Here is a 19,369-nt window from a genome sequence, read left to right as displayed (position 1 = left end):
TGCTTGATATTTGGCTTTACTTTATAAAAATACACAACTTAAATACATATGACACTCTGTATATAAGACATAAACAAGTGGTAGATTTAACATTTTCAGTTATTTCCAAAGAAAGCAAATATGTAAATTACCTTGTAAGAGCAAAGGGTTTTTTCGTTTGTTTAACAGACTCTGCATTCACAGTCAAAGGGGAGGGATGCCCAGGGAGCAGCCACCGTGGGAAGCCAGCCCAAGCCAAGACTTTCCAACAAAGCCACCTCGCCCGCAGGGCCTCTATTGCACAGCTCAGTATCACACTGCTTGTCAGACACAATCTCACAACCCACACACACGAGTAAGCGTTTGTCGTCTCTGGAAATGCTTCATGGAAAACAACGCATAAACAGTGTTACCTGTGCCTACAATTGTGCTAAATACCAGTTATGAGACATATGGGCCACGCGTGGCTTTGCAAAGCTGACAGTGGAAGGTGGTTAGCTCTGTCTTGCAGCTAAATTCATTTTCAAGAGTTTCACAAAAGCATCAGCAGACTCAGAGTGAGCTGGAGGGGTGCCGGGGCGGGAGCACTGGCACTGCTGGGAGACAGCGCTGTCGCTCAAAAGGCCACCTGCTCCTGGCTGCCCGTCCCCTTTACCCGAGCCCCCGAGGGCCCTCTACGAGGGACAGCTCCTTCCTGACCGACTCGGAGCTTGCGCTGGCGGCTGACTCGGGCTGTCCGTCAGCCTCCCAGCTCCCTCATCTATGGCTCATTAGGAACTAGCTGGTAGGCAGACAGAAATATTACCGGTGGAGAATTCAATACATGAGATCACACTAGTTAAGCGTCCTGAGGTTAACTAAGACTTGAAGAATGGTGTGCAGTCTGCAGAATGACAGCGACTCGTCGTGGGTGGCGACACAGGGACACCTCAGGTCTGCACTTCTCAGTGTCCAGGCTCACAAAACCAAGTACACACTTACGTGAGGAAATACGACGACAATGCCAACGTAAACACAATACTGACAGTTGAGATACCAATTCAAAAGAAGGCACAAAAAGGAAGAAACAGAAGGAGGGTGCGTTGTAAAGTGCTTGGGTGGGCTGGGCCGGCAATGGGAAACGCCTCCAGGATTTCCAACACGTCGAAAACCTGTTACCTCCTGGTGACTCGCCATATGGAAGACGAGGCTGCTACTTCTTTTAAATAATTGCTGCTCAAAATTTTTCATTGTGTTTTTAAAGCAAGATTCTCTATAAAAGTTGTTTCAGTCACTGAAATTATTCTGCTAGTTGATTTTTTCACTGATGTATTTTAAAATCCCAACTGGCACAAGTTTTAATCAGGCTGAACTACAATGTCCATGTTTTGCACCAAGAATTTAAGTTAATGCATAGAGATCTGTAAAGTTTTGCATGAAGTTAGTACTGGAACAATTTTTCTTGCAAACCATGCTTTGCTATTTCTTAATATTCTGTCTTTTAAGGATTATGGAAATGAGAATTCTAGGCCCCTGGAGCTCAATTTTTTAACTTTACTACTCCTCTTGCATAATGAAGCTGAGTGTAGCCCTCCTTTACGGCAGTCGGGAAGGTGTGGAGTCCCAGGGCCTAAGAGCCCCGCGCAGTCACCCGGAGGACGAGGTCGGGGCCCGGGAGTCTGCTTGGCCGGTCATCTGCTCACTGTGGGTGAATGAGGTGACCAGTCAGCAGGAGGGGCTTCAAAAAGTTCACGGAAAAGGGGAATTTGCAGACAATACACATTTTCCATGAACTTCTGAGGCCCCCCTATATTTAATAACAGTACGAACGGCACCAGGCTCACACGGTCACGTACTCAGTGTTGTCACGTCAGGTTGGGCTGTCATCACCATCTGTGATCCTTCTGGCCTTGTGTTCTGAGAACAGCTCTGTTTGAGGCATGCTGAGGACTGTGAGCAAAAGTTAGGTTCCAAGCAACCTGGGCTTGGAGTCCCACGGACCCAGAAGCTCGTTATGAAGCCAGAGGGAAATCCCACAAGGAGTCACAGACCAGATCTCAGGTCATTCATTTTTGGTTCCAGAGATGGACACTCCCTGTTCCTGGCAGCAAGCGCAGTGCAGCCCGAGTACAGCCGTGCAAAGTGAAGCCGCTCTGGGAGAGGCAAGAGCCCCATGGGCTCGCAGTGCGCGCGGACCCCAAGGAGGCAGCTTCTGTTCTCAGAGCCAGGCGCACCCATCCGACAATCAGCATGGGCTGGCTGTTTAAAACTCACGGCACTGTAACATCCTACGTGCTTGCAAGCCCTGTTAGTGCAGTTTGGTTACAGCTAAAAACACGGGTCATGTAAGGAGAGCAAAGAGGTAAGAAAGATGCTAACCAGCCAGAGGTGCCCTGCAGTGCAGCGAGAATCGCCAGGCCCGACCCCGCTCTCCAGCCACCCCTGTATGCCGAGGAGGAGGCGTGGCCAGAGACCCCGTGTCTCTCAGGGAACCTCTTTCCCGCGGGCTACAGTTTAAGAACATTCCTCTTTAGCAACTGGGAGCCCAGACCATGGCAAGAAACCAGAGATTCAACCACATGGACGAGATGGGGCGTGTGAAACAGCAAGCAGGGAAGAGGCAGAGAGAAACAGGGAGCCAACGGTGAGAAACAAGAGGGCGGCGTGGGGAGCGCCTGGCTGCCTCCTCCACCTGTGGCCAACGATGCAGAACGAGTGACAAGCCTGGGGGCGGGGTTGGGCTGTCAGAGCGCACACGTGGCCGCGCCAGGCTGGTCTCTCCCGTGACAGGGTGTGCACCACCCCCAGGTGTGACCCGCAGACTCCCGTCCGGGCGCTGCTGCCGGTCCCCAGGGGCAGGTGCTCTCCAGACTGGCTTGCTTCTCCACAGCGGGATGGGTCTGGCCTCACTTCCCAAGGGCGGCCGGGAACTCGCTAATGACAGACCGATGGCTAAAGTCCCCCCAAGAACGCACTGCGACAGAAGCAGCTTGCCTGCCAGGCCGCCCCAGGCGCCTACCGGGCGCTGCAGTCCCAGAGCCTACAAGGCCAAGAGTGGAGTCGCACTGCATGCTAAGATGCCGGGACGCGTGTGCGAGCGCTGCTCTGCCCGCCGCTCTCCGGAAAGTGTCCACGAGGGGCACGCGGCGCCCAGGGCTGGCCAGGCCCACCCTGCAGTGCCCGCCTGCTACTTGATGTTCTTCAGGAGGGCGGTCCGGGCGTTCACCACCGCTTTGAAGGCGTCCTCGCTGCCGGGCGCCACGCACTTGTCGGGGTGGAGGAGCACAGCCAGCTTCCGGTACGCCTTGTTGACTTCTTCCCTGTGAAGACAGCCGCTCCGTCAGTGCCGCCCGGCCCCGCACGCGGGCCGTGGGGACACCCGCCAGGTCTCCCGCGGCACCCATGGGCGGGCTACAAGACTAGGAGACAAGCCACAGGCAGTAAGCGTGTAATACAAGAGCAGAGGAAGTAACCCATGCACAGTGAGTACAGAAACGCCAGGGAAACGCTTAGCAAGGGGCCCCTCTGCGGACGGAAGGAATGGAGGCCTGGGGCCGGCAGAGGGCGCCCTGGAGACGGCTTCTGAAAGGGCGGAAGCCAGGAGGGCACAGAGCTGGCCGGTGTGCCCACAGGGAAGGAGGCTGGCCAAGCACTCCCTCGCCCCGGCTTGATAAACAGGTGCTAGGTGTTCCCTGACAGAGTGGTGCTGCGAAATCGCCAAGGCAGGAGCAGGGCAGCTTAGGAGAAGGACTTTGTGGAAGCAAACAGGGAAGGTGAGCGATAATAAACGGGGTTGGCAGGACGAGCAAACATGCACCCAGGAGAGGAGGGGGAGAGAAAAGGGGCTGACGTGAGGCCTCCGAGGCCAGGGGAGGCGCTGGGAGGGGCAGCTGAGGCGTGCAGGGAGCGTGCAGGGACCAGGGAAGAAACGAGAGAGGGGTCAGCGCTAGCCCGGGGTACAGGGGCAGCCAGGCTTCTCCAGAGGCAGTCACCGCGAACCAGCGGCGCTCCAGGAGCGCTCCAGGCACTGAGCGCCTCCAAAAGCAGGGCCTGGCCACCGGTCCTCCTCCTCTTCCTCCTCCTCCAAGGGCCCAGCCATTCCCACGTCAGATTAAGTTCAGACTCCACCAGATGGTTTTTTTGTTTTGTTTTGTTTTGTTTTTTAAGATTTATTTAAAAGGTGGAGTTGCAGAGGCGGGGGTGGGGGTGGAGGGAGGGAGACTGAGAGGTCTTCCATCCGCTGGTTCACTCCCCAAATGGCCGCAACGGCCAGAGCTGGGCTGATCTGGAGCCAGCAGCCAGGAGTTTCTTCTGGGTCTCCCACGTGGGCGCAGGGCCCCAAGGACCTGGGCCATCTTCTACTGCTTTCCCAGGCCACAGCAGAGAGCGGTATCGCAAGTGGAGCAGCCGGGACTGTGGGGCAGCCGGGACTCAAACTGGTACCATATGGGATGACGGTGCTACAGGTGGTGGATTTACCTGCTATGCCACCGTGCTGGGACTTGAACCAGCGCCCATACAGGATGCTGGCACTGCAGGCGGTGGCTTTACCTGCTACACCACAGCGCTGGCCCCTCCACTGGCTGGTTTTATTCCCTACCTTCCTTTTGTATCTCAGGGTTCCAGCATCTTAAATGCACACATATGATGTGCTGCCTGATTTCTTATCACAGGGGTTTCTGACTTGGTTCTCCAAATAAGGAGCGCACTTTGGTACCTGGGATGTGATGCAAAGTTTTATATGCCAACTTGGAGAGGCCAAAACCAGATTTTTCCATGACTCAGGCACACATTCAGGGGCTCTGGCTGCTTTCTCTGCATAGAACAATCCAGAGTTTTGTTTTAATCTTGCACATAGGGAGATAGCTATCACCACCACTCCCATCTTTCAAATAAATTAAAAAAAATCTTAAGGGGGGGGCAGTGTAGTGGCATAGTGGGTAAACTGCTGCCTGCAGCACTGGCATCCCATATGGCACTGGTTCAAGTCCCAGCTGCTCCACTTCTGATCTAGCTCCCTGCACCCACATGGGACACCTGGAAGAAGATCCTGGTTCCTTGCTTTGGATTGGCCCAGCACCGGATGTTGAAGCCATCTGAACCAGCAGTTGGAAGATCTCTCTCTGACTCTCTGATTCTCTCTCTTTCTTTCAAATAAATAAATCTTAAAAAAAAAAAAATGTAAAGGGGATGAGTGTTTGGTGCAATGTTAAGACACTGCTTAGGATGGATCCCACACCGGAGTGCCTGCTCTGTTCCAACTTCCTGCCAGTGCACATCTTGGAGGCAGCAGGTGTTGGCTCAAGTACTTGGGTCCCTGCCCCATCTGGGAGACCCAGAGGAGTTCCTGGCTCCTGAATTTGGCCTGGCTCAGCTCCAGCTGTTGCAGGCATTTGAGGAATGAACCAAAGGATGGGGGGGTATCTGTCATTCTGCTTTTCAAAGAAATAACAAAACTTGAAGCTTACGTGTCGTTTCCCTACATGTATAAGTTTCACGTAGCAACAAGAATGATAGGTTTCCTCCCTGAAAACATCTGAAGTGCCAGGCTTCTTCCTTGCCTGGGTGCAGCACCCTGTCTCTTCCTGTCTCTTCCCGCTCTGCTTCCTGGGAAGAGTGTCCACCTTCATTCGGGTCAGCTATGCCTGGTCCTCCGCCCCAAGTGCCTTTCAAATGTCTAGGTAGCAGGGGAGTCTCTCAAGGAAAAGTCTGGGGAAACATGACTGATTCAGGTTTAAAATGAGTATGTGAGTTCCGCCTAAGATGAAGGTTTTCTTAAAGTTGAAGGACAGTACACTCAGGTGCAGTGAACAAATATCAAAACACTCTGCAACTTATGGAGAAAAATGTTTTAAGATTTTTCCCAAATGTGCTCAATGCTGCACAAAATTAGGTTGATAGAACCAGTGGGTCAAGGGTATTCTGGAAGATTACAAAGAACCAAAGTGAATAAACAAGGAACCAACTTTCTTTTTCCTTAATAAATATTGTTCTAAGTTCATTAATAAGTAGACCGAGTCACAGTTTCTTAATTCTACAGCCACTATCCACTGGAGACGACACAGAAGAATTTAGAATGGGATTATGAAGGTTGAAAAGGACATTTGAAAGATATGGTACAGTTCGTGGCTATACTCATGAGGCCATGGGAGTCCCTACACACGCTTAAAGCATCCTCGACCTTGCGGGCACTTTAGTGAGCACTAGTTAACGGTCTTCCTCCCGCATCCCCTCTTTCCTTCTGGCTCCAAGATATGCTAGAGACCAAAATGCAGAAGAGATACTGAGAGTTTTTGGCGCTGAAAAGGTAATTCCAAGACACACTTTTTCCTTTGTGGAAATCAAGGTAAACAAGTAGGAAGGGAGAAACGTGGGGAGGGGAGTTATAGCACAAAATAAGACTCTTTGAAATTATAACATGTGTAGCAACAGTAGTATTATATAATTAAGTTATATTACCATACGGAATAATAACTTATTTTTAAGCAAGCATCAAAGAATAGTGGTTATATTTCTTTTCTTCCTGAATAATTCTTTTGGCTAAAACAGAACAACTTAACTACACACACGGATGAAGAACTTTTAGAATTTTTGAGGAAGATAGAGGCAGAGATGGACAGACACACGCTGTCCCAGGGTCAAGAACCAATTCTACCTCCAACTCTAGGGCCCGTGAATCTGTTCAACCACACTGGGTCCCAGGTCCCGACGAACAGTTTGATAAGTTGACTGCTAACATTCTTTCTTCTCTAAAATTCTGTAATTTCAGAATCCCCTTTTGTAAGTCTGTAAAAAGATTACATTAGCTTCAAGGCTCTTGCTTCAAGCAGACTGCCGCAGAGCGCCTGCCTCTGTACCTGTACTGCAGACACGTGCCCTGCTTCTCCAGCAGGCAGCCGGGCTCTCTGCTTTGTTCTTAGGTATGCGGGTGGTCTAATGAGGCAGAATCACCCACTTAATGCATTCCCATGCGACTTTATATTTCTAGCGCTGGAAGACAGCTCGCACTGTAACCTTGGTGACCAGGTCTCTCTGGGGACCCAGCACTGCGTGTCCTAGAGCACCGCTTACCTTGAGGCCCCAGGCTTGACTCCCAGCATGTCCCAGCTGTCTTTACTACTTCGAATTCTGCGAATGGTGTCTGCTTGCTCTTTGGTGAAACTAGCGCTGCTATTCGTGGTAGGACGTTTCCCGCCATTTTCACATAAATCAACTATGGATACATAGAAGGTCTGCAAGAAGAAAACACATCCGAGAGTAGAACTGACTGTGGAAATAAGAATTCCTTTCAAGCAGCAACTCAAAGACTTCTGATTGTATTCCAATAACTCTTCAAAGTCATGAATAAAGTAAATATGTACTTTGGAAGACTTTTCTTTGTATACTATCTAAATATTCATATATTTTAACACAGAGCAAGTACAAAGACTAAAAATAAAAATAGCCTTACTCTCAGAAAACTTGAGGTGAAAAAGTAAGAGATGAACACTGTCAGAAAAAGCCAAACAGTAAACAACAGTGTGAAATGAAAGTCGTGTCTCCCTACTCCTCAGTAATCACTGTTAATGTTTTTTTGAATATCCTTCCAGAAAAATTTTCTATCACTATACCAGGATATATACACTATACTTTTCAAACATTTACATAAAAGAGGTCAGAGGGAATACTCAGCTAGGCACCTTGTGTACACGTAGTAACACATTCTGGAATCTTCTCACGGCTACACACAGACACCTTCTTTGTTCCTTTTGGTGACCCCTCAGTATCTTACTAAATGGCTGTACCATAATTTATTTAACCAACTCTAGTCTTTTTTTTCCAATAGTAGTATAACATTCATAACCACTGGTTTGACAAAGGTAAAAAACAAAGTTTTACAGAATTGTATTTGCAGCAATACTGATACATACAGACCTTTTTTTTTTTTTTTTTTTTTTTGACAGAGTGGACAGTGAGAGAGAGAGAGAGAAAGGTCTTCCTTTTGCCGTTGGTTCACCCTCCAATGGCCGCCGCGGCCGGCGCGCTGCGCACCGCGCTGATCCGATGGCAGGAGCCAGGAGCCAGGTGCTTTTTTCCTGGTCTCCCATGGGGTGCAGGGCCCAAGCACCTGGGCCATCCTCCACTGCACTCCCTGGCCACAGCAGAGAGCTGGCCTGGAAGAGGGGCAACCGGGACAGAATCCGGCGCCCCAACAGGGACTAGAACCTGGTGTGCCGGCGCCGCTAGGCGGAGGATTAGCCTAGTGAGCCGCGGCGCCGGCCTCTTTTTTCTTTTTAAAAATGTTGGCTCCCACACATAAGGGAAAACATGCAGTATCTGTTGTTCTGGGATCAACTTATTTCACTCAACACAATGTTCTCTGGTTGCATCTATTTTGCTACAAATGGTAGAATTTCATTCTTTGTTATAGCTGAGTATCCCATTGTGTGTGTGTGTATATACACACACACCACATTTTCTTTGTCCATTCATCTGCTTGTGGACACCTTGGACAGTGCTGCCATGAACACGGTGGAACTCCTTGATACACTTGATGAAGTCGTTTGGGCATATACCCGGCAGCTAAGCAACCCCACTCGTGACAAGTCAGTGTCCCCTGTTTGTCACTACTAGCAGTGCTTCAGTGAATATTTGTGTGTGTCTAGCTCTGTGTGCTTGTGGGGCTACGGCTTTTAGGACAAATTCTTAAAAGCAAAACTGGTGAGTAAGAATCTAAGTGCACTTTACTTCTTGACAGCTGTCGTCTGGAAAGGCTGTCCCGCTCACGCCCCATCACGGCGTAGGGAGTTCCTTCCTGTTTGCACAGACGCCCGGTGAGCCGAGGCATTATCACACTTCTTACACATCTTACACATCTTCTCACACATCTTACAGTGTTGATCTGCATTTCTTTAATGTTAATAAAAACTAGTATCTTTTCATATGCTTATGGCCTTTCCTTTTTCTGAAAACTTCACATTCTCTGCACGCTTATGAGTCTTTTGTAAAGTGAAAACTATTTTTTCCTCTTACCAATGTTTCATGCTCTGTGCAATGTTACTATTATTGGATAACCTTACTCAAAATGTTAATACACTACAGCTGCTTTTAAACTGACATATCTCCTTTTCTCTCAGCTTCTTTCTAAGCTCCTCCTCTTCTTTTTCACATTCTTCTATAGTTCCTAATATCTTCTAAAAATTTCCTCTTTCTTTTAGTTTTGTCTTTATTATCTCTAGTAACAGCAAATCAACTTGGTAACCTAACAAGGAGAGCAGCCTTGGTGTATGAGAAGGGATGTCCAAGGAAAACCACTGGAGATGGAGACAAAAGAGGGTCCCCTTGAGCTCCTTGCTGGCATAACGCGTCTTTCAAGTCAGTGAAAAACAAATCTTTCATCGAACTAGCAGGAAAGCACTACTTCTAAGTACTTACTTACAGAAAGGTGTATTGATACTTTTGTTAGTCTTTCTATTTAGCCCTAACTCAAGATTAATCTAAAGGATAACAGCCAACCAAAAGGGAACACAGTTCTCAGATATGTTTTGGATCAGTAAGATTTTCCTCTAGCCTTAGGGTTCATCTGAAATACAGATTTCCAAGGCAGGAATATACATTCAGAACAGACATGGTTACAGAGACAAGCTGTGGTCTGAAATACACAACACTAGGACTGAAGTCAAAAGCCCACGTCAATTTCACATCTCAGTTCCAGCTACAACAAACTAAAGGGTACAGGCCAGATCCTCTGCCATAAACCACTACCAAACTGGACAGATGAGCAACTGTTTGCCAGCAGTGGACAACACCAGGTACTAGACACTGCCTAAGAGAGGAGCCCCCAGATCACCTGGTTCCCTACCTGAGTTCCATTTCCTGATTACGTCACAGAGATCAATAGCGTTGAGTGAACACAAAGTCCCACCAAGCTAAGAAGGTGGCGATCAGAGTGTGAGATGCTGAAGTGGCTACAAGCTGCAGACTAGGGCACTGGAGGGAGCAGAGCCATGCAGAGCTGCACCCGAGTCCATGTGGGAGGTCCCCTTAAGTGTATGCTGTAGGCCAGGCTTTATCTACACACACCTGAGCTCACCAGACAACAGCTGCTATGGGGTTGGGAACAAAACCAATACACCAGAGGTCTGGTGGTGCCAGGGGCAGAGCTGTCCTGAGGACACTAGAATTTGACCTTGCAAAGGGAAGGGATTGCCTTCAACTGCATTAACACCCCAGCACCTAGATGTGCCTGACAAGTTAGACTCATCCTATCAAAATCCAAACACAATAACTGACAAGATATGTGAAAGAGTCACTTTAGAAAGGCGAGGAAATTACTTTGGGTTTCCTTCAGGTCCTTGCTACTAAAGCAAAAAATCAAGCCCACAAGTTCATTGTAACCTGCCAGTTGTTGAGTCGCCTCCTGAAACCACAATCCCCAAGCTTGGGGCAGGCCTGGTGGCACACAGGGGAAGCCACTGCTTGGGATGCCTGTATGCCATATCAGAGTGTCGGCTGGAGTCCTAGCTCCTCTGCTTCCAATTCAGTTTCCTGCTAATGCGCCTGAGAAGGCAGCAGGTGATGGCCCAAGTGCTTGGATCCTTGCCACCCACGTGGGAGACTCAGATGGACAGTTTAGGACTCCCAGTTTCAGTCCTGGCTGTTGTGGGTATTGGGGAGTGAACCAGCAGATGGAAGATCCTCTTTCTGTGTGTGTGTGTGTGTGTTTGTGTGTGTGTGTGTGCCTCTCTCTCCTTCTCTGTCACTCTACCCTTTAAGTAAATAAATAAATACAAAAATCTCTTTTAAAAAAATCTACATTCTTCTGTGAAAGACAAAAGAATCTAGAGTCTCTATAATGTGTCCACACATTCTGATGCTCAACTAAAAAGCACTACTCAAAGAAATATGAAAATTTTTTCATAGACAGGAGAAAAAATGGTCAACAGAAATTGAACCTAAGGTGGTTCAAATACTGGAGTTATCAGACACTTTAAAACAGCTATTATAACTATTTCCAAGAAGTAAAAGAAAGTATGTCCAAAGAATTAAAGGAAAATATAATGGGTGAGCAGGCAGAGAATCTTGGCAGAGAACTGGGCACCATACAAAAGAACCAAATGCAAACTGCTGAACTAAAAAGTACTGAGCTGGAAATTGTACGTGGTGAGCTTAACAGCAGACTGTCAATGAACTTTAAGTGCAATCAATAGAAATTAGGCAATCTGAAAAATGAAGGAAAAAATAAGAGAAAAATAAACATGGCCTCAGGTACTGTGAGACAGAAACAAACAGTCTAGCATACATGTAATTGGAACCTAAGAAGGAAAAGGGAGTGAGAACAGGGCCAAGAAAAATATTTGAAAAAATAATAGTAAAATAAAAACACCAAACTACCAATCTTAGAAACTCAACAAATCCGAAATAAGGCACACGTGAGGAGAACCACACCTTAGCACATCGCAGTTCAGCTGTTGAAAACCAAGGATAAAGAGAAACTCTTGAAAGAACCAGCGAGAAGAAAAGGTCATTGTGTAGAGAGAGAATAAGAGTAAGAACGGACACTGACGCCTCATGGGACGTAACATCAGCAGAAGAGAAGGGCCTGATGTTTGTAAAGTGCTGAAAGAGAGGTAACCCCAGCTATCGCACCCCGGACAAGCCACTCTCTACCCTGAGACTCTCTTACACAGAATGAGAGTAACACCTGCCACACATTGTTGTTGAGTCTCAAATGAGATGAGACATGTAAATCTCTCCAGATTGTACAATACCACCCAAATGGTTAAGAATCATTGCACAGACAGCGGTGCAAACTCAGATAGGCCTGTGTACTGAGAAGAAGAGAAACCATGACAAGCCAACATCAACCTTTTCTGATCCTGGAAGAGAAGCTGCTGATCCGAATTCAGCCTGTCAGTCAAAGACGAAACCTGTCTTCTAGTAGGAGGAGTGCCATCTTATGAGAAGGAAATTCAGCATGAAAGATGAAATACAATCCTACTCAGTAATTAAGAACAGCTCTTTATAGTATAAGCTATACTACTTGAAATGCTAAAAATTCCCAAAATATCAGATATATTCATAGGAAGAAAATACATTATTCATGCCACCCTTACTTCCAAATGTATCTATAATTAAAGAGCTGACTTTATAACTTATTGTTTTAAAAAGCTTTCTTCCTTAACGTTACTCCAGATTAGTAGGTTTTTAAGACGTGACCACCTATTCAGACTGCAACGAGAACACATCCCTCTGTTGCCTGTTTGGCTGGAGAGACCTCATTTTCACATGTAAATAGCTGGATTCTGCAATGGTGGCCTCCTGTTCTCTAAACGCATCCCTGTGGGCTGTGAGATAGGATTAGATTAGCTGTGGCAAAGCTGTTTGCCATAGCACTGCTTCCATTTTACTATGCATACAAATGTGACACCACTAACTAAAGGTGGTTTTGAAGAAAATCTTTGTTCCACGTAAGCAGTATAATAACTATTGTTAAACAACTGATCTTCAGAATCACCTGGAGAACTTTTTCAAACTACAGACTCTAAGGCTCTATTGCGACATTAAGCTCTAATAAATCTCCAGACTGAAAGTCTGTGTTTTGAAGAATGTCCTCAGGTGATACTGATGATCATCCAGGTCTCGTCTAAACAGACAGAAGCCATATCGTTCTCATACACATGCACGCTCTCTCTCACCAGCTTGTTTGTGAAGAGGTTATTCTAACGAGAAACTCCTATTTCTTGCTTCTTATAATTTGAACTACAAATTGGCATGGTTGGCCTAGACACAAACCTTAAAACAACCAAATGCTGGGTTACCTGGAACATCTCATTGATTCCTTCTCCAGTTTGTGCCGAAGTTTCGAAGTACAGGAACCCTTTGCTTTCAGCCCAAAGGCGCCCTTCACTTTCATCTACACAGCGGTGCTTGGCACAGTCGATCTGAAACAGACAGTTGTGGCAGAGAGGATTCCAGCCTTGTCCCAGTGAGGCCTCTGTCAATCCTTTACTGAGACAGAGCCTCCTTAATGAACCCCAGCGCCAGTGTGTAAGACTATCAGGACTAAAAGGGACTAAAAATACTGAATGTAAACTACTGACTGTAGGCTGATTTTCTGGGAAACACTGAGCTTTTTCTGGGACCACAGCACTTTTTACTTTCTTGGGAAATAGCTGCCACTCACTCTGTGAGAGCGGCTTCCTAACATCTACCATTCCCCAGGGACCACCATTTTCATACCCCCCACGCACCCCTAGTTAGGTAAGAAAGGGGTTATTAGGCTCCATCTCTCCTGCTGCTCAGTCACCAGCACCCTTCCCCAAGTACGGCACCAGGGGAAAAGGAGATAAAATCTGGATATACGAGGTTTGGAGTTTGGTTTTCCTTTGTCTTTTGTCTGAGGAACAAAAGGTGGTTGATTCTTCTATTACAGAATAAGTAATCTTTGTATTTGTCCCCAAACGCAGAGCCGCAGCCTTCCCTCAGAACGTGACGTATCACCGTCAGAGCAGTTACCTTGTTGGCACACACCACAAATATAATATTGTCCATGTTTCCATGAGGCCCGAGCTCTTGCTTCATCTCTGCCAGCCACGCATCAAGGGCATCAAAGGAGTCCTTCTGCCCCACGTCGTAGACCAGGATCACCCCCTGGGTGTCCTTGTAAAACTCGTTCCGGACCTTCAGACAAGAGGACACACGCGTGAGATGGAGGCTGCGTGACTTTGTGAGTTCATTAGCTTAGCAAAGTTGCTCTGTTTATTCACAATATCTGCCGTATTTCAGTGTCTACTGGTCTCTAGAGGACTTTTTATAAAACGAGTAACTAATAGAAAAGAAATCTATTAGTGCGGAAAGCAATGACCTCCTCTCCCAGCCTTCCTCACCTCCTGTCCCACTGCCCGGAGGCCATCAGTCCTGAACTGCTACTGTGCGACCATGAAAGAACACACTACATAAAGTTCTCCTTAGGAAGAACGAGCAAGGTGAGAGAACAAGTGAAAAGAACTGAGGCAACAGCGGCGCAGGTGCGGGCCGTGGGTACAGCCACTCACACACAAGCAGCACAGCCAGGCAGAGCCTCCCTCTCGGGTCGCTGCCCCAAATCCAGAACCCCACACTCAGAGCCCCGGCAGGAAGGAAGGGAAACGGGCACAGCCCGGGGCCACGCGCATGTGGGCGCACACTTCCTAATCGTACAGCCTAGGGCAGGTCATTACCATCTCTGAGCCTCAGTTTCCTTATCTGGAAGGGGGGATAACACAACTCCCTTCACAGCATCACTGTGCCGATTACACAAGACGAAGAAGGCCAAAGCATTCAGCATGGTGCCTGGGAAACAGAGCGTACCAGTGTCTTCTCTCTCTCTTCCTTGCGTTCACTCTCGCGTTGTCTTGGCTGTTACATTAGAAACGGCAACTCGCCTCTGGGCCAATCTACAGTGCTGGGACAGGCAGCCAAGAAGAACAGGGCACACCAAAGCGGCAGAAGCAACAAGGGGTTGGGGGCGGGGGTGAGCAGCACTGATAGAAGGGGCTGCAGGAAGGGAGTCAAAATTCCAGCAAGAACCTTGCCACAGACCATCCATCTGTTACATGTCCTTTCCACAAAATCCCAGGACACGCTCAGACGCACACTGGCTCTGCAGTGACCAATGAAGACAGCTTGCTAAACACATCTGGTGGGTGTTTCTGATACCTGCTACCTAGACCAGGAATGGGACTGCCTGCTCCTTCACAGAAACCTAAGAAGCTGTTCCCTACAATTAAAACCAAAATCACCAGAAAGGACTTAAAATGATGACGACAGGCAGTGTGCCTGCTCCTTTCCTTAGCCCTGGGCTGTAGTTAACAGTGGGCATCCTTCCCCGAGGCTCTGGCCGCCTGGGCTCCCATACATCACACCCTCCAGGTTTCAAATTGTCCTTCTTCCATCAACTCCTTTTCTCTCCATTGCTCTTACTCTGGCTCATTTCCCAAATGCCCTGAGCTCTCTTCCATTCTTTCTGAATCCTTCCTTCCAACCAGCAACATCAACCACTTGCACAGTTTCAACTGCGAGACTCTCCAACATGAGTCCTCATCTCAGATTTCAGACATGCATTTCTTTTTTCTTTTAGATTTTATTTATTTATTTAAGGCAAAGTTACAGAGAGAGGGACAGAGAGAGGTCTTCCATCCACTGGTTCATTCCCCAAGCAGCCACAACAGCTGGAGCTGGACGGATCTAAAGCCAGGAGCCAGGAGCTCCTTCGGGTTCTCCCACGTGGGTGCAAGGACCCAAGCCATCCTCCATCCTCCACTGCTTTTGCAGGCCATAACAGAGAGCTGGATCAGAAGTAGAGCACCCGGACTCAAACCGGCTCCCATATGGGATGCTGGTGCTGCAGGCAGAGGCTTAGCCCACTATGACACAGTGCCAGACTCTCCCCCACCCTTTTTTTAAGATTTATTCATTTATTTGAAAGAGTTACAGAGAGAAACAGAGAGAGAGAAGGAGAGACACAGAAAGAGATCTTCCATCCACTGGTTCACTTCCCAAATAGCTGCAATGGCTGGAGCTGGGCCAACCCAAAGCCAGGAGCCAGGAGCTTCCTGTGGGGCTCCCACAAGGGTGCAGAGGCCCAAGTACTTGGGCCATCCTCTGCTGCTTTCCCAGGCATTTTAGTTGTAGGCTGGATCAGAAGTGGAGTGGCTGGGACTTGAACTGGCGTCCATATGGGATGCTGGCACCAGGCAGCGGCTTTACTCACTGCCACAGCACTGGCTCCAAACCTGCTTTTCTAGTCACCACTGGACTCTGCCAGTGGAACAGCCTGTTGGAATCTCACATGCAGTGTATACAACAGAAGGTCCTTGACTTACTGTCTTAAGCCTTTCCTTCGCTGAACACTGGTCATGAAAGTAGCATCCTTCTCAGTCATTTGGGCCAAAAGTCTGGTGTGACCTCTGACCTCTGCTCTTCTGTTTCTGTTTACCAGATTCAAACAGTCCTGGAAAAACCAGCTCTGGCACATTTCTTGTACGGATCTCTTCCATCCCATTCTCATTTCCAGTCATCGTTTGGCTGCACCGCTGCCAGGAAACTTGTAAGTCAATGCCCTAGGAAGACTGCTAAGCAAACGTAACTATTTTCATAAAGCTCTGGCTGAAATGTTCTCAGTGTTTGTCCACTGCCAGTCCTCCAAAGGTCAAACTCTTTAAAAAGAAGTCTAAGTGACTGGTGCTGTGGTAGCCAGTGAAGTCACCATTTGCAGCTCTTATGTGAGTGCCAGTTGAGTCCTGGCTGCTCCATTTCCAAGCCAGCTTCCTGCTAATGTGCCTGGGAAAACAGCAAAGGATGGCCCAATTATTTGGTCCCATGCACCCTCGTGGGAGACCTGGAAGAAGCTCTTTTTTCCTGGCTTCAGCCTGGTTCAGCCTTGGCTGTTGTGGCCATTTGGGGAGTGAGCCAGCAGATGGAAGAGTTCTCTCTCTCTCTCTCTCTCTCTCTCTCTCTCTCTCTGTAACTCTGCTTTCAAATAAGTAAGTCTTTAAAAAAATGAAGTTAAAAGTTTCTAATCGGGGCTGGCACTGGGACATAGCGGGTTAAAGCCCTGGCCTGAAGCACCGGCATCCCATATGGGCGCCGGTTCTAGTCCCGGCTACTCCACTTCTGGTCCAGCTCTCTGCTCTGGCCTGGGAAGGCAGTGGAGGATGGCCCAAGTCCTTGGGCCCCTGCACCCATATGAGAGACCCAGAGGAGGCTCCTGGCTTCTGGCTCTGGATCAGCGCAGCTCCGGCCGTTGCGGCCATCTGGGGAGTGAACCAGTGGATGGAAGACCTCTCTCTCTATCTCTGCCCCTCTCTGTAACTCCATCTTTCAAATAAATAAAAATAAATTTTTTTAAAAAAAGTTTCTGATAAGTGCTTCCTCCAACCTTCCCAGTCTTACCCTCCATTTATGCTCTAATCTTCAAACTGGATAATCTCTTTCCCCAAACCTGCCCTTTAGTTTCCTAACCACATCTGGGGACAGACACCTCTTTACTGCTAACTAATTATAACACTATGTCTTGTGTGGGACCTTTTTTGCCCTCTCCCCATCATCTAACTCACCGCCTACCTCTGTCAAACCCCATGTAGCCTCTGGGCCCCAGAAGACCACAGTCCTTTGCACTTCTACCAATGCTCTTAAGACTTCCAGCCCAGTTCACAGGTAGCAGCACACCTAGCTGTCTTCCCCACTTGCCCACAGGCAATATGAAAGCATGCATCTTAGCACATCCATTCCATGTCACCCACAGGGCCTTGCCAATACAAGTGTTTGGGATCACTGTTTAATCAAGAGGTGCCACATGCCACAGGAGAAAATAAATGTAGAGGCCAAAAGGGAAAAGGAAGAATTACAAAATCCATGTCATGCTCCCCAGAGGGAGATCTGTGTGTGAAAACAGAATTAAGCAAGCTCAATGGCTTTCTCTCTCAAGGACTCAAGTTCAAATCTGGGCTTAGCTACAGAATTGTGAACATTACCCCAAACCTTAGCTTCCTCCTCTTCTGTAAAATGAAAAAGTCAAAGCAGATGCCTCATTGGTTCCTGACAGGTACATTATTCTAGTCCCCCAAAATGGCTTTCTTTATACAAATTTCTTTATATAAATTATATATATATTATTTATTTATTTATTTGAAAGGCAGAGATATAAAGAGAGGAGACAGAGGGAGATCTTCCATCTGCTGGTTCACTCCCCAAATAGCCTGCAATAGCCAGGCTAAAGCCAGGAGCCAGGAGCTTCTTCCGGGTCTCCCCCATGGGTACAGGGGCCCAAGCACTTGGGCCATCTTCCGCTGCCTTCCCAGGTGCATCAGCAGGGAGCTGGACTGGAAATGGAGCAACTGGGACTTGAGCCAGTGCCCATGTGGGTGCCAGCACTGCAGGAGAGGCTTAACCTTCTACATCACAGCACAGAGCTGGCCCCCGAAATGGCTTTCTAATGGTAGCCCTGGTAGATCTGCCACAGCCAACTTTCATTACATAGGATGCTAAGGGAATAGGGATCATTTCTTAAAGCAAACTAGTTTGTAGGCTAACGAAAGCTGTTAGTTAAATGTCGCTGAGGCCCCAGAAAGTTTCTATGAGACCTTCGAGCCCAGACCTCACTGGGTGCCCCGTGGAGGCAAAGCTGGCAGTAAGAGGCAGGTCATTCCCCCCGCAGCTCCCCCTACATTTGCCCTGAGGTTGCTATCTGTCCTGCCTCTGCAGAGCGCTGGTGACAGGGGAAGCCTGGATGGAGGAGACACCAAGAACATCAAGAAGTGGGGAGCCTGGGAACGGCTGTGGGCTTTACCAGGGGTGTGCTGGGCAGCGGCAGACTCTGTGCCGCCTGGGGCTTAGAATGACACTAACAGCTCTGTTGTCACAAAAGCAGGGTTTGCGCCAGACACCAAATACTTGAAAAAAAGGACAGATCAAGGCTATCTCAGTGAAGGAGTGATTTCAAGAAGCTTCTGTTAATTATACTTCTATTTTTATAAGCTGTTGAAAAACAGCTACTGCAATTGCAGGCTGCCTTAACAGGATCTTTGTGTCTGGTGAGAGACAGTAGCAGAAATGCTGTGTTTTCCGCTAGTAAGGAAGGATCTGGAATGTTGAATTCAGTTCTCAGCCCCATATCAGCAAACCAGAAATTACCCACAAAGGATATTGGCAGGTCTGGCTATGGAAGGAATAAAAAATGCTTTAGCTGGAGAAGGGCAGACTCAGAAACATTAGAAAGGCTTTACTGTAGATGCACAGACTCAGTCTGTGTTGCTTCTAAAAACAAGGCCAGAATGATGGTGGAAGTCAAAAGAAGGCAGCCTTCACGAAGAAGCTGCTGATGTAGAGGTTTTGTGTTTCGTTTTGTTTCTAAGATTTATTTATTTATTTGAAAGGCAAAATTAGAGAAAGGCAGAGTCAGAGAGAGGGAGAGGCCTTCCATCCGCTGGTTCACTCCCTAAATGTCTGCAATGGCTGGGGCTGAGCCGATCCAAAGCCAGGAGCCAGAAGCTTCCTCTGGGTCTCCCATGCAAGTGCAGGGGCCCAAGGTCTTGGGCCATCTTCCACTGCTTTCCCAGGCCATAGCAGAGAGCAGGATCAGAAGTGGAGCAACCGGGTCTCTAACTGGCACCCATATGGGAAGCCAGCACTGCAGGCAGTGGCTTAACCCACTACACCACAGTGCTGGCCCCCATTGTAGAGGTTTTAACCATGACAGATTAGCTCACGACTCCATCATGAGAGATGCTCATTCTGCACACTCCGACAATGTGCACCACTCAAAACTGCACTGGGTATACCTACATACTTCCCCATCGCCTCTCAGCTTCAATGCTGCTTCCTGCAACAGGGTTCCCTGACCACCCAGACAAGTCAGAGCTGGACACTGAGTGCTCCCAAGAATTCTGTC

At 48.1% G+C, this 19,369-nt stretch overlaps 1 protein-coding gene and 1 long non-coding RNA gene across 6 annotated transcripts in view; one reads left to right on the top strand and one right to left on the bottom strand.

Annotated features, from left to right (window-relative positions):
- Window positions 1-19,369, bottom strand: part of DNAJC27 (DnaJ heat shock protein family (Hsp40) member C27) — a 37,234-nt gene continuing 17,865 nt past the window's right edge. For 4 of the 5 annotated variants that reach the window (XM_002710075.6, XM_089326740.1, XM_089326739.1 and 1 more), the window contains 4 exons: window positions 13,456-13,620; window positions 12,759-12,881; window positions 7,030-7,190; window positions 1-3,278 (listed from right to left, as the gene is read on the bottom strand). In XM_002710075.6, the coding sequence (XP_002710121.1) occupies window positions 3,146-3,278; window positions 7,030-7,190; window positions 12,759-12,881; window positions 13,456-13,620 (582 nt within the window). In that variant the 3' untranslated portion in view covers window positions 1-3,145. Of the gene's footprint in view, window positions 3,279-7,029; window positions 7,191-12,758; window positions 12,882-13,455; window positions 13,621-15,803; window positions 16,387-19,369 lie in introns of those variants that run through there. The other variant, XM_089326741.1, reaches the window with a different exon arrangement.
- On the top strand, window positions 3,274-7,323 carry LOC138848663 (uncharacterized). The gene is made up of 2 exons (XR_011386746.2): window positions 3,274-3,440; window positions 6,947-7,323. It is a non-coding gene; the product is annotated as an uncharacterized LOC138848663 (long non-coding RNA).

The sequence above is a fragment of the Oryctolagus cuniculus genome, chromosome 2 (genome assembly GCF_051225735.1).
Source record: "Oryctolagus cuniculus isolate XC-2025 breed Fujian yellow rabbit chromosome 2, ASM5122573v1, whole genome shotgun sequence".
In the NCBI taxonomy this organism is placed as follows: domain Eukaryota; kingdom Metazoa; phylum Chordata; class Mammalia; order Lagomorpha; family Leporidae; genus Oryctolagus; species Oryctolagus cuniculus.
Note: the sequence above shows the minus strand (reverse complement) of the source record. Positions and strands in the feature narration are given on the sequence as shown.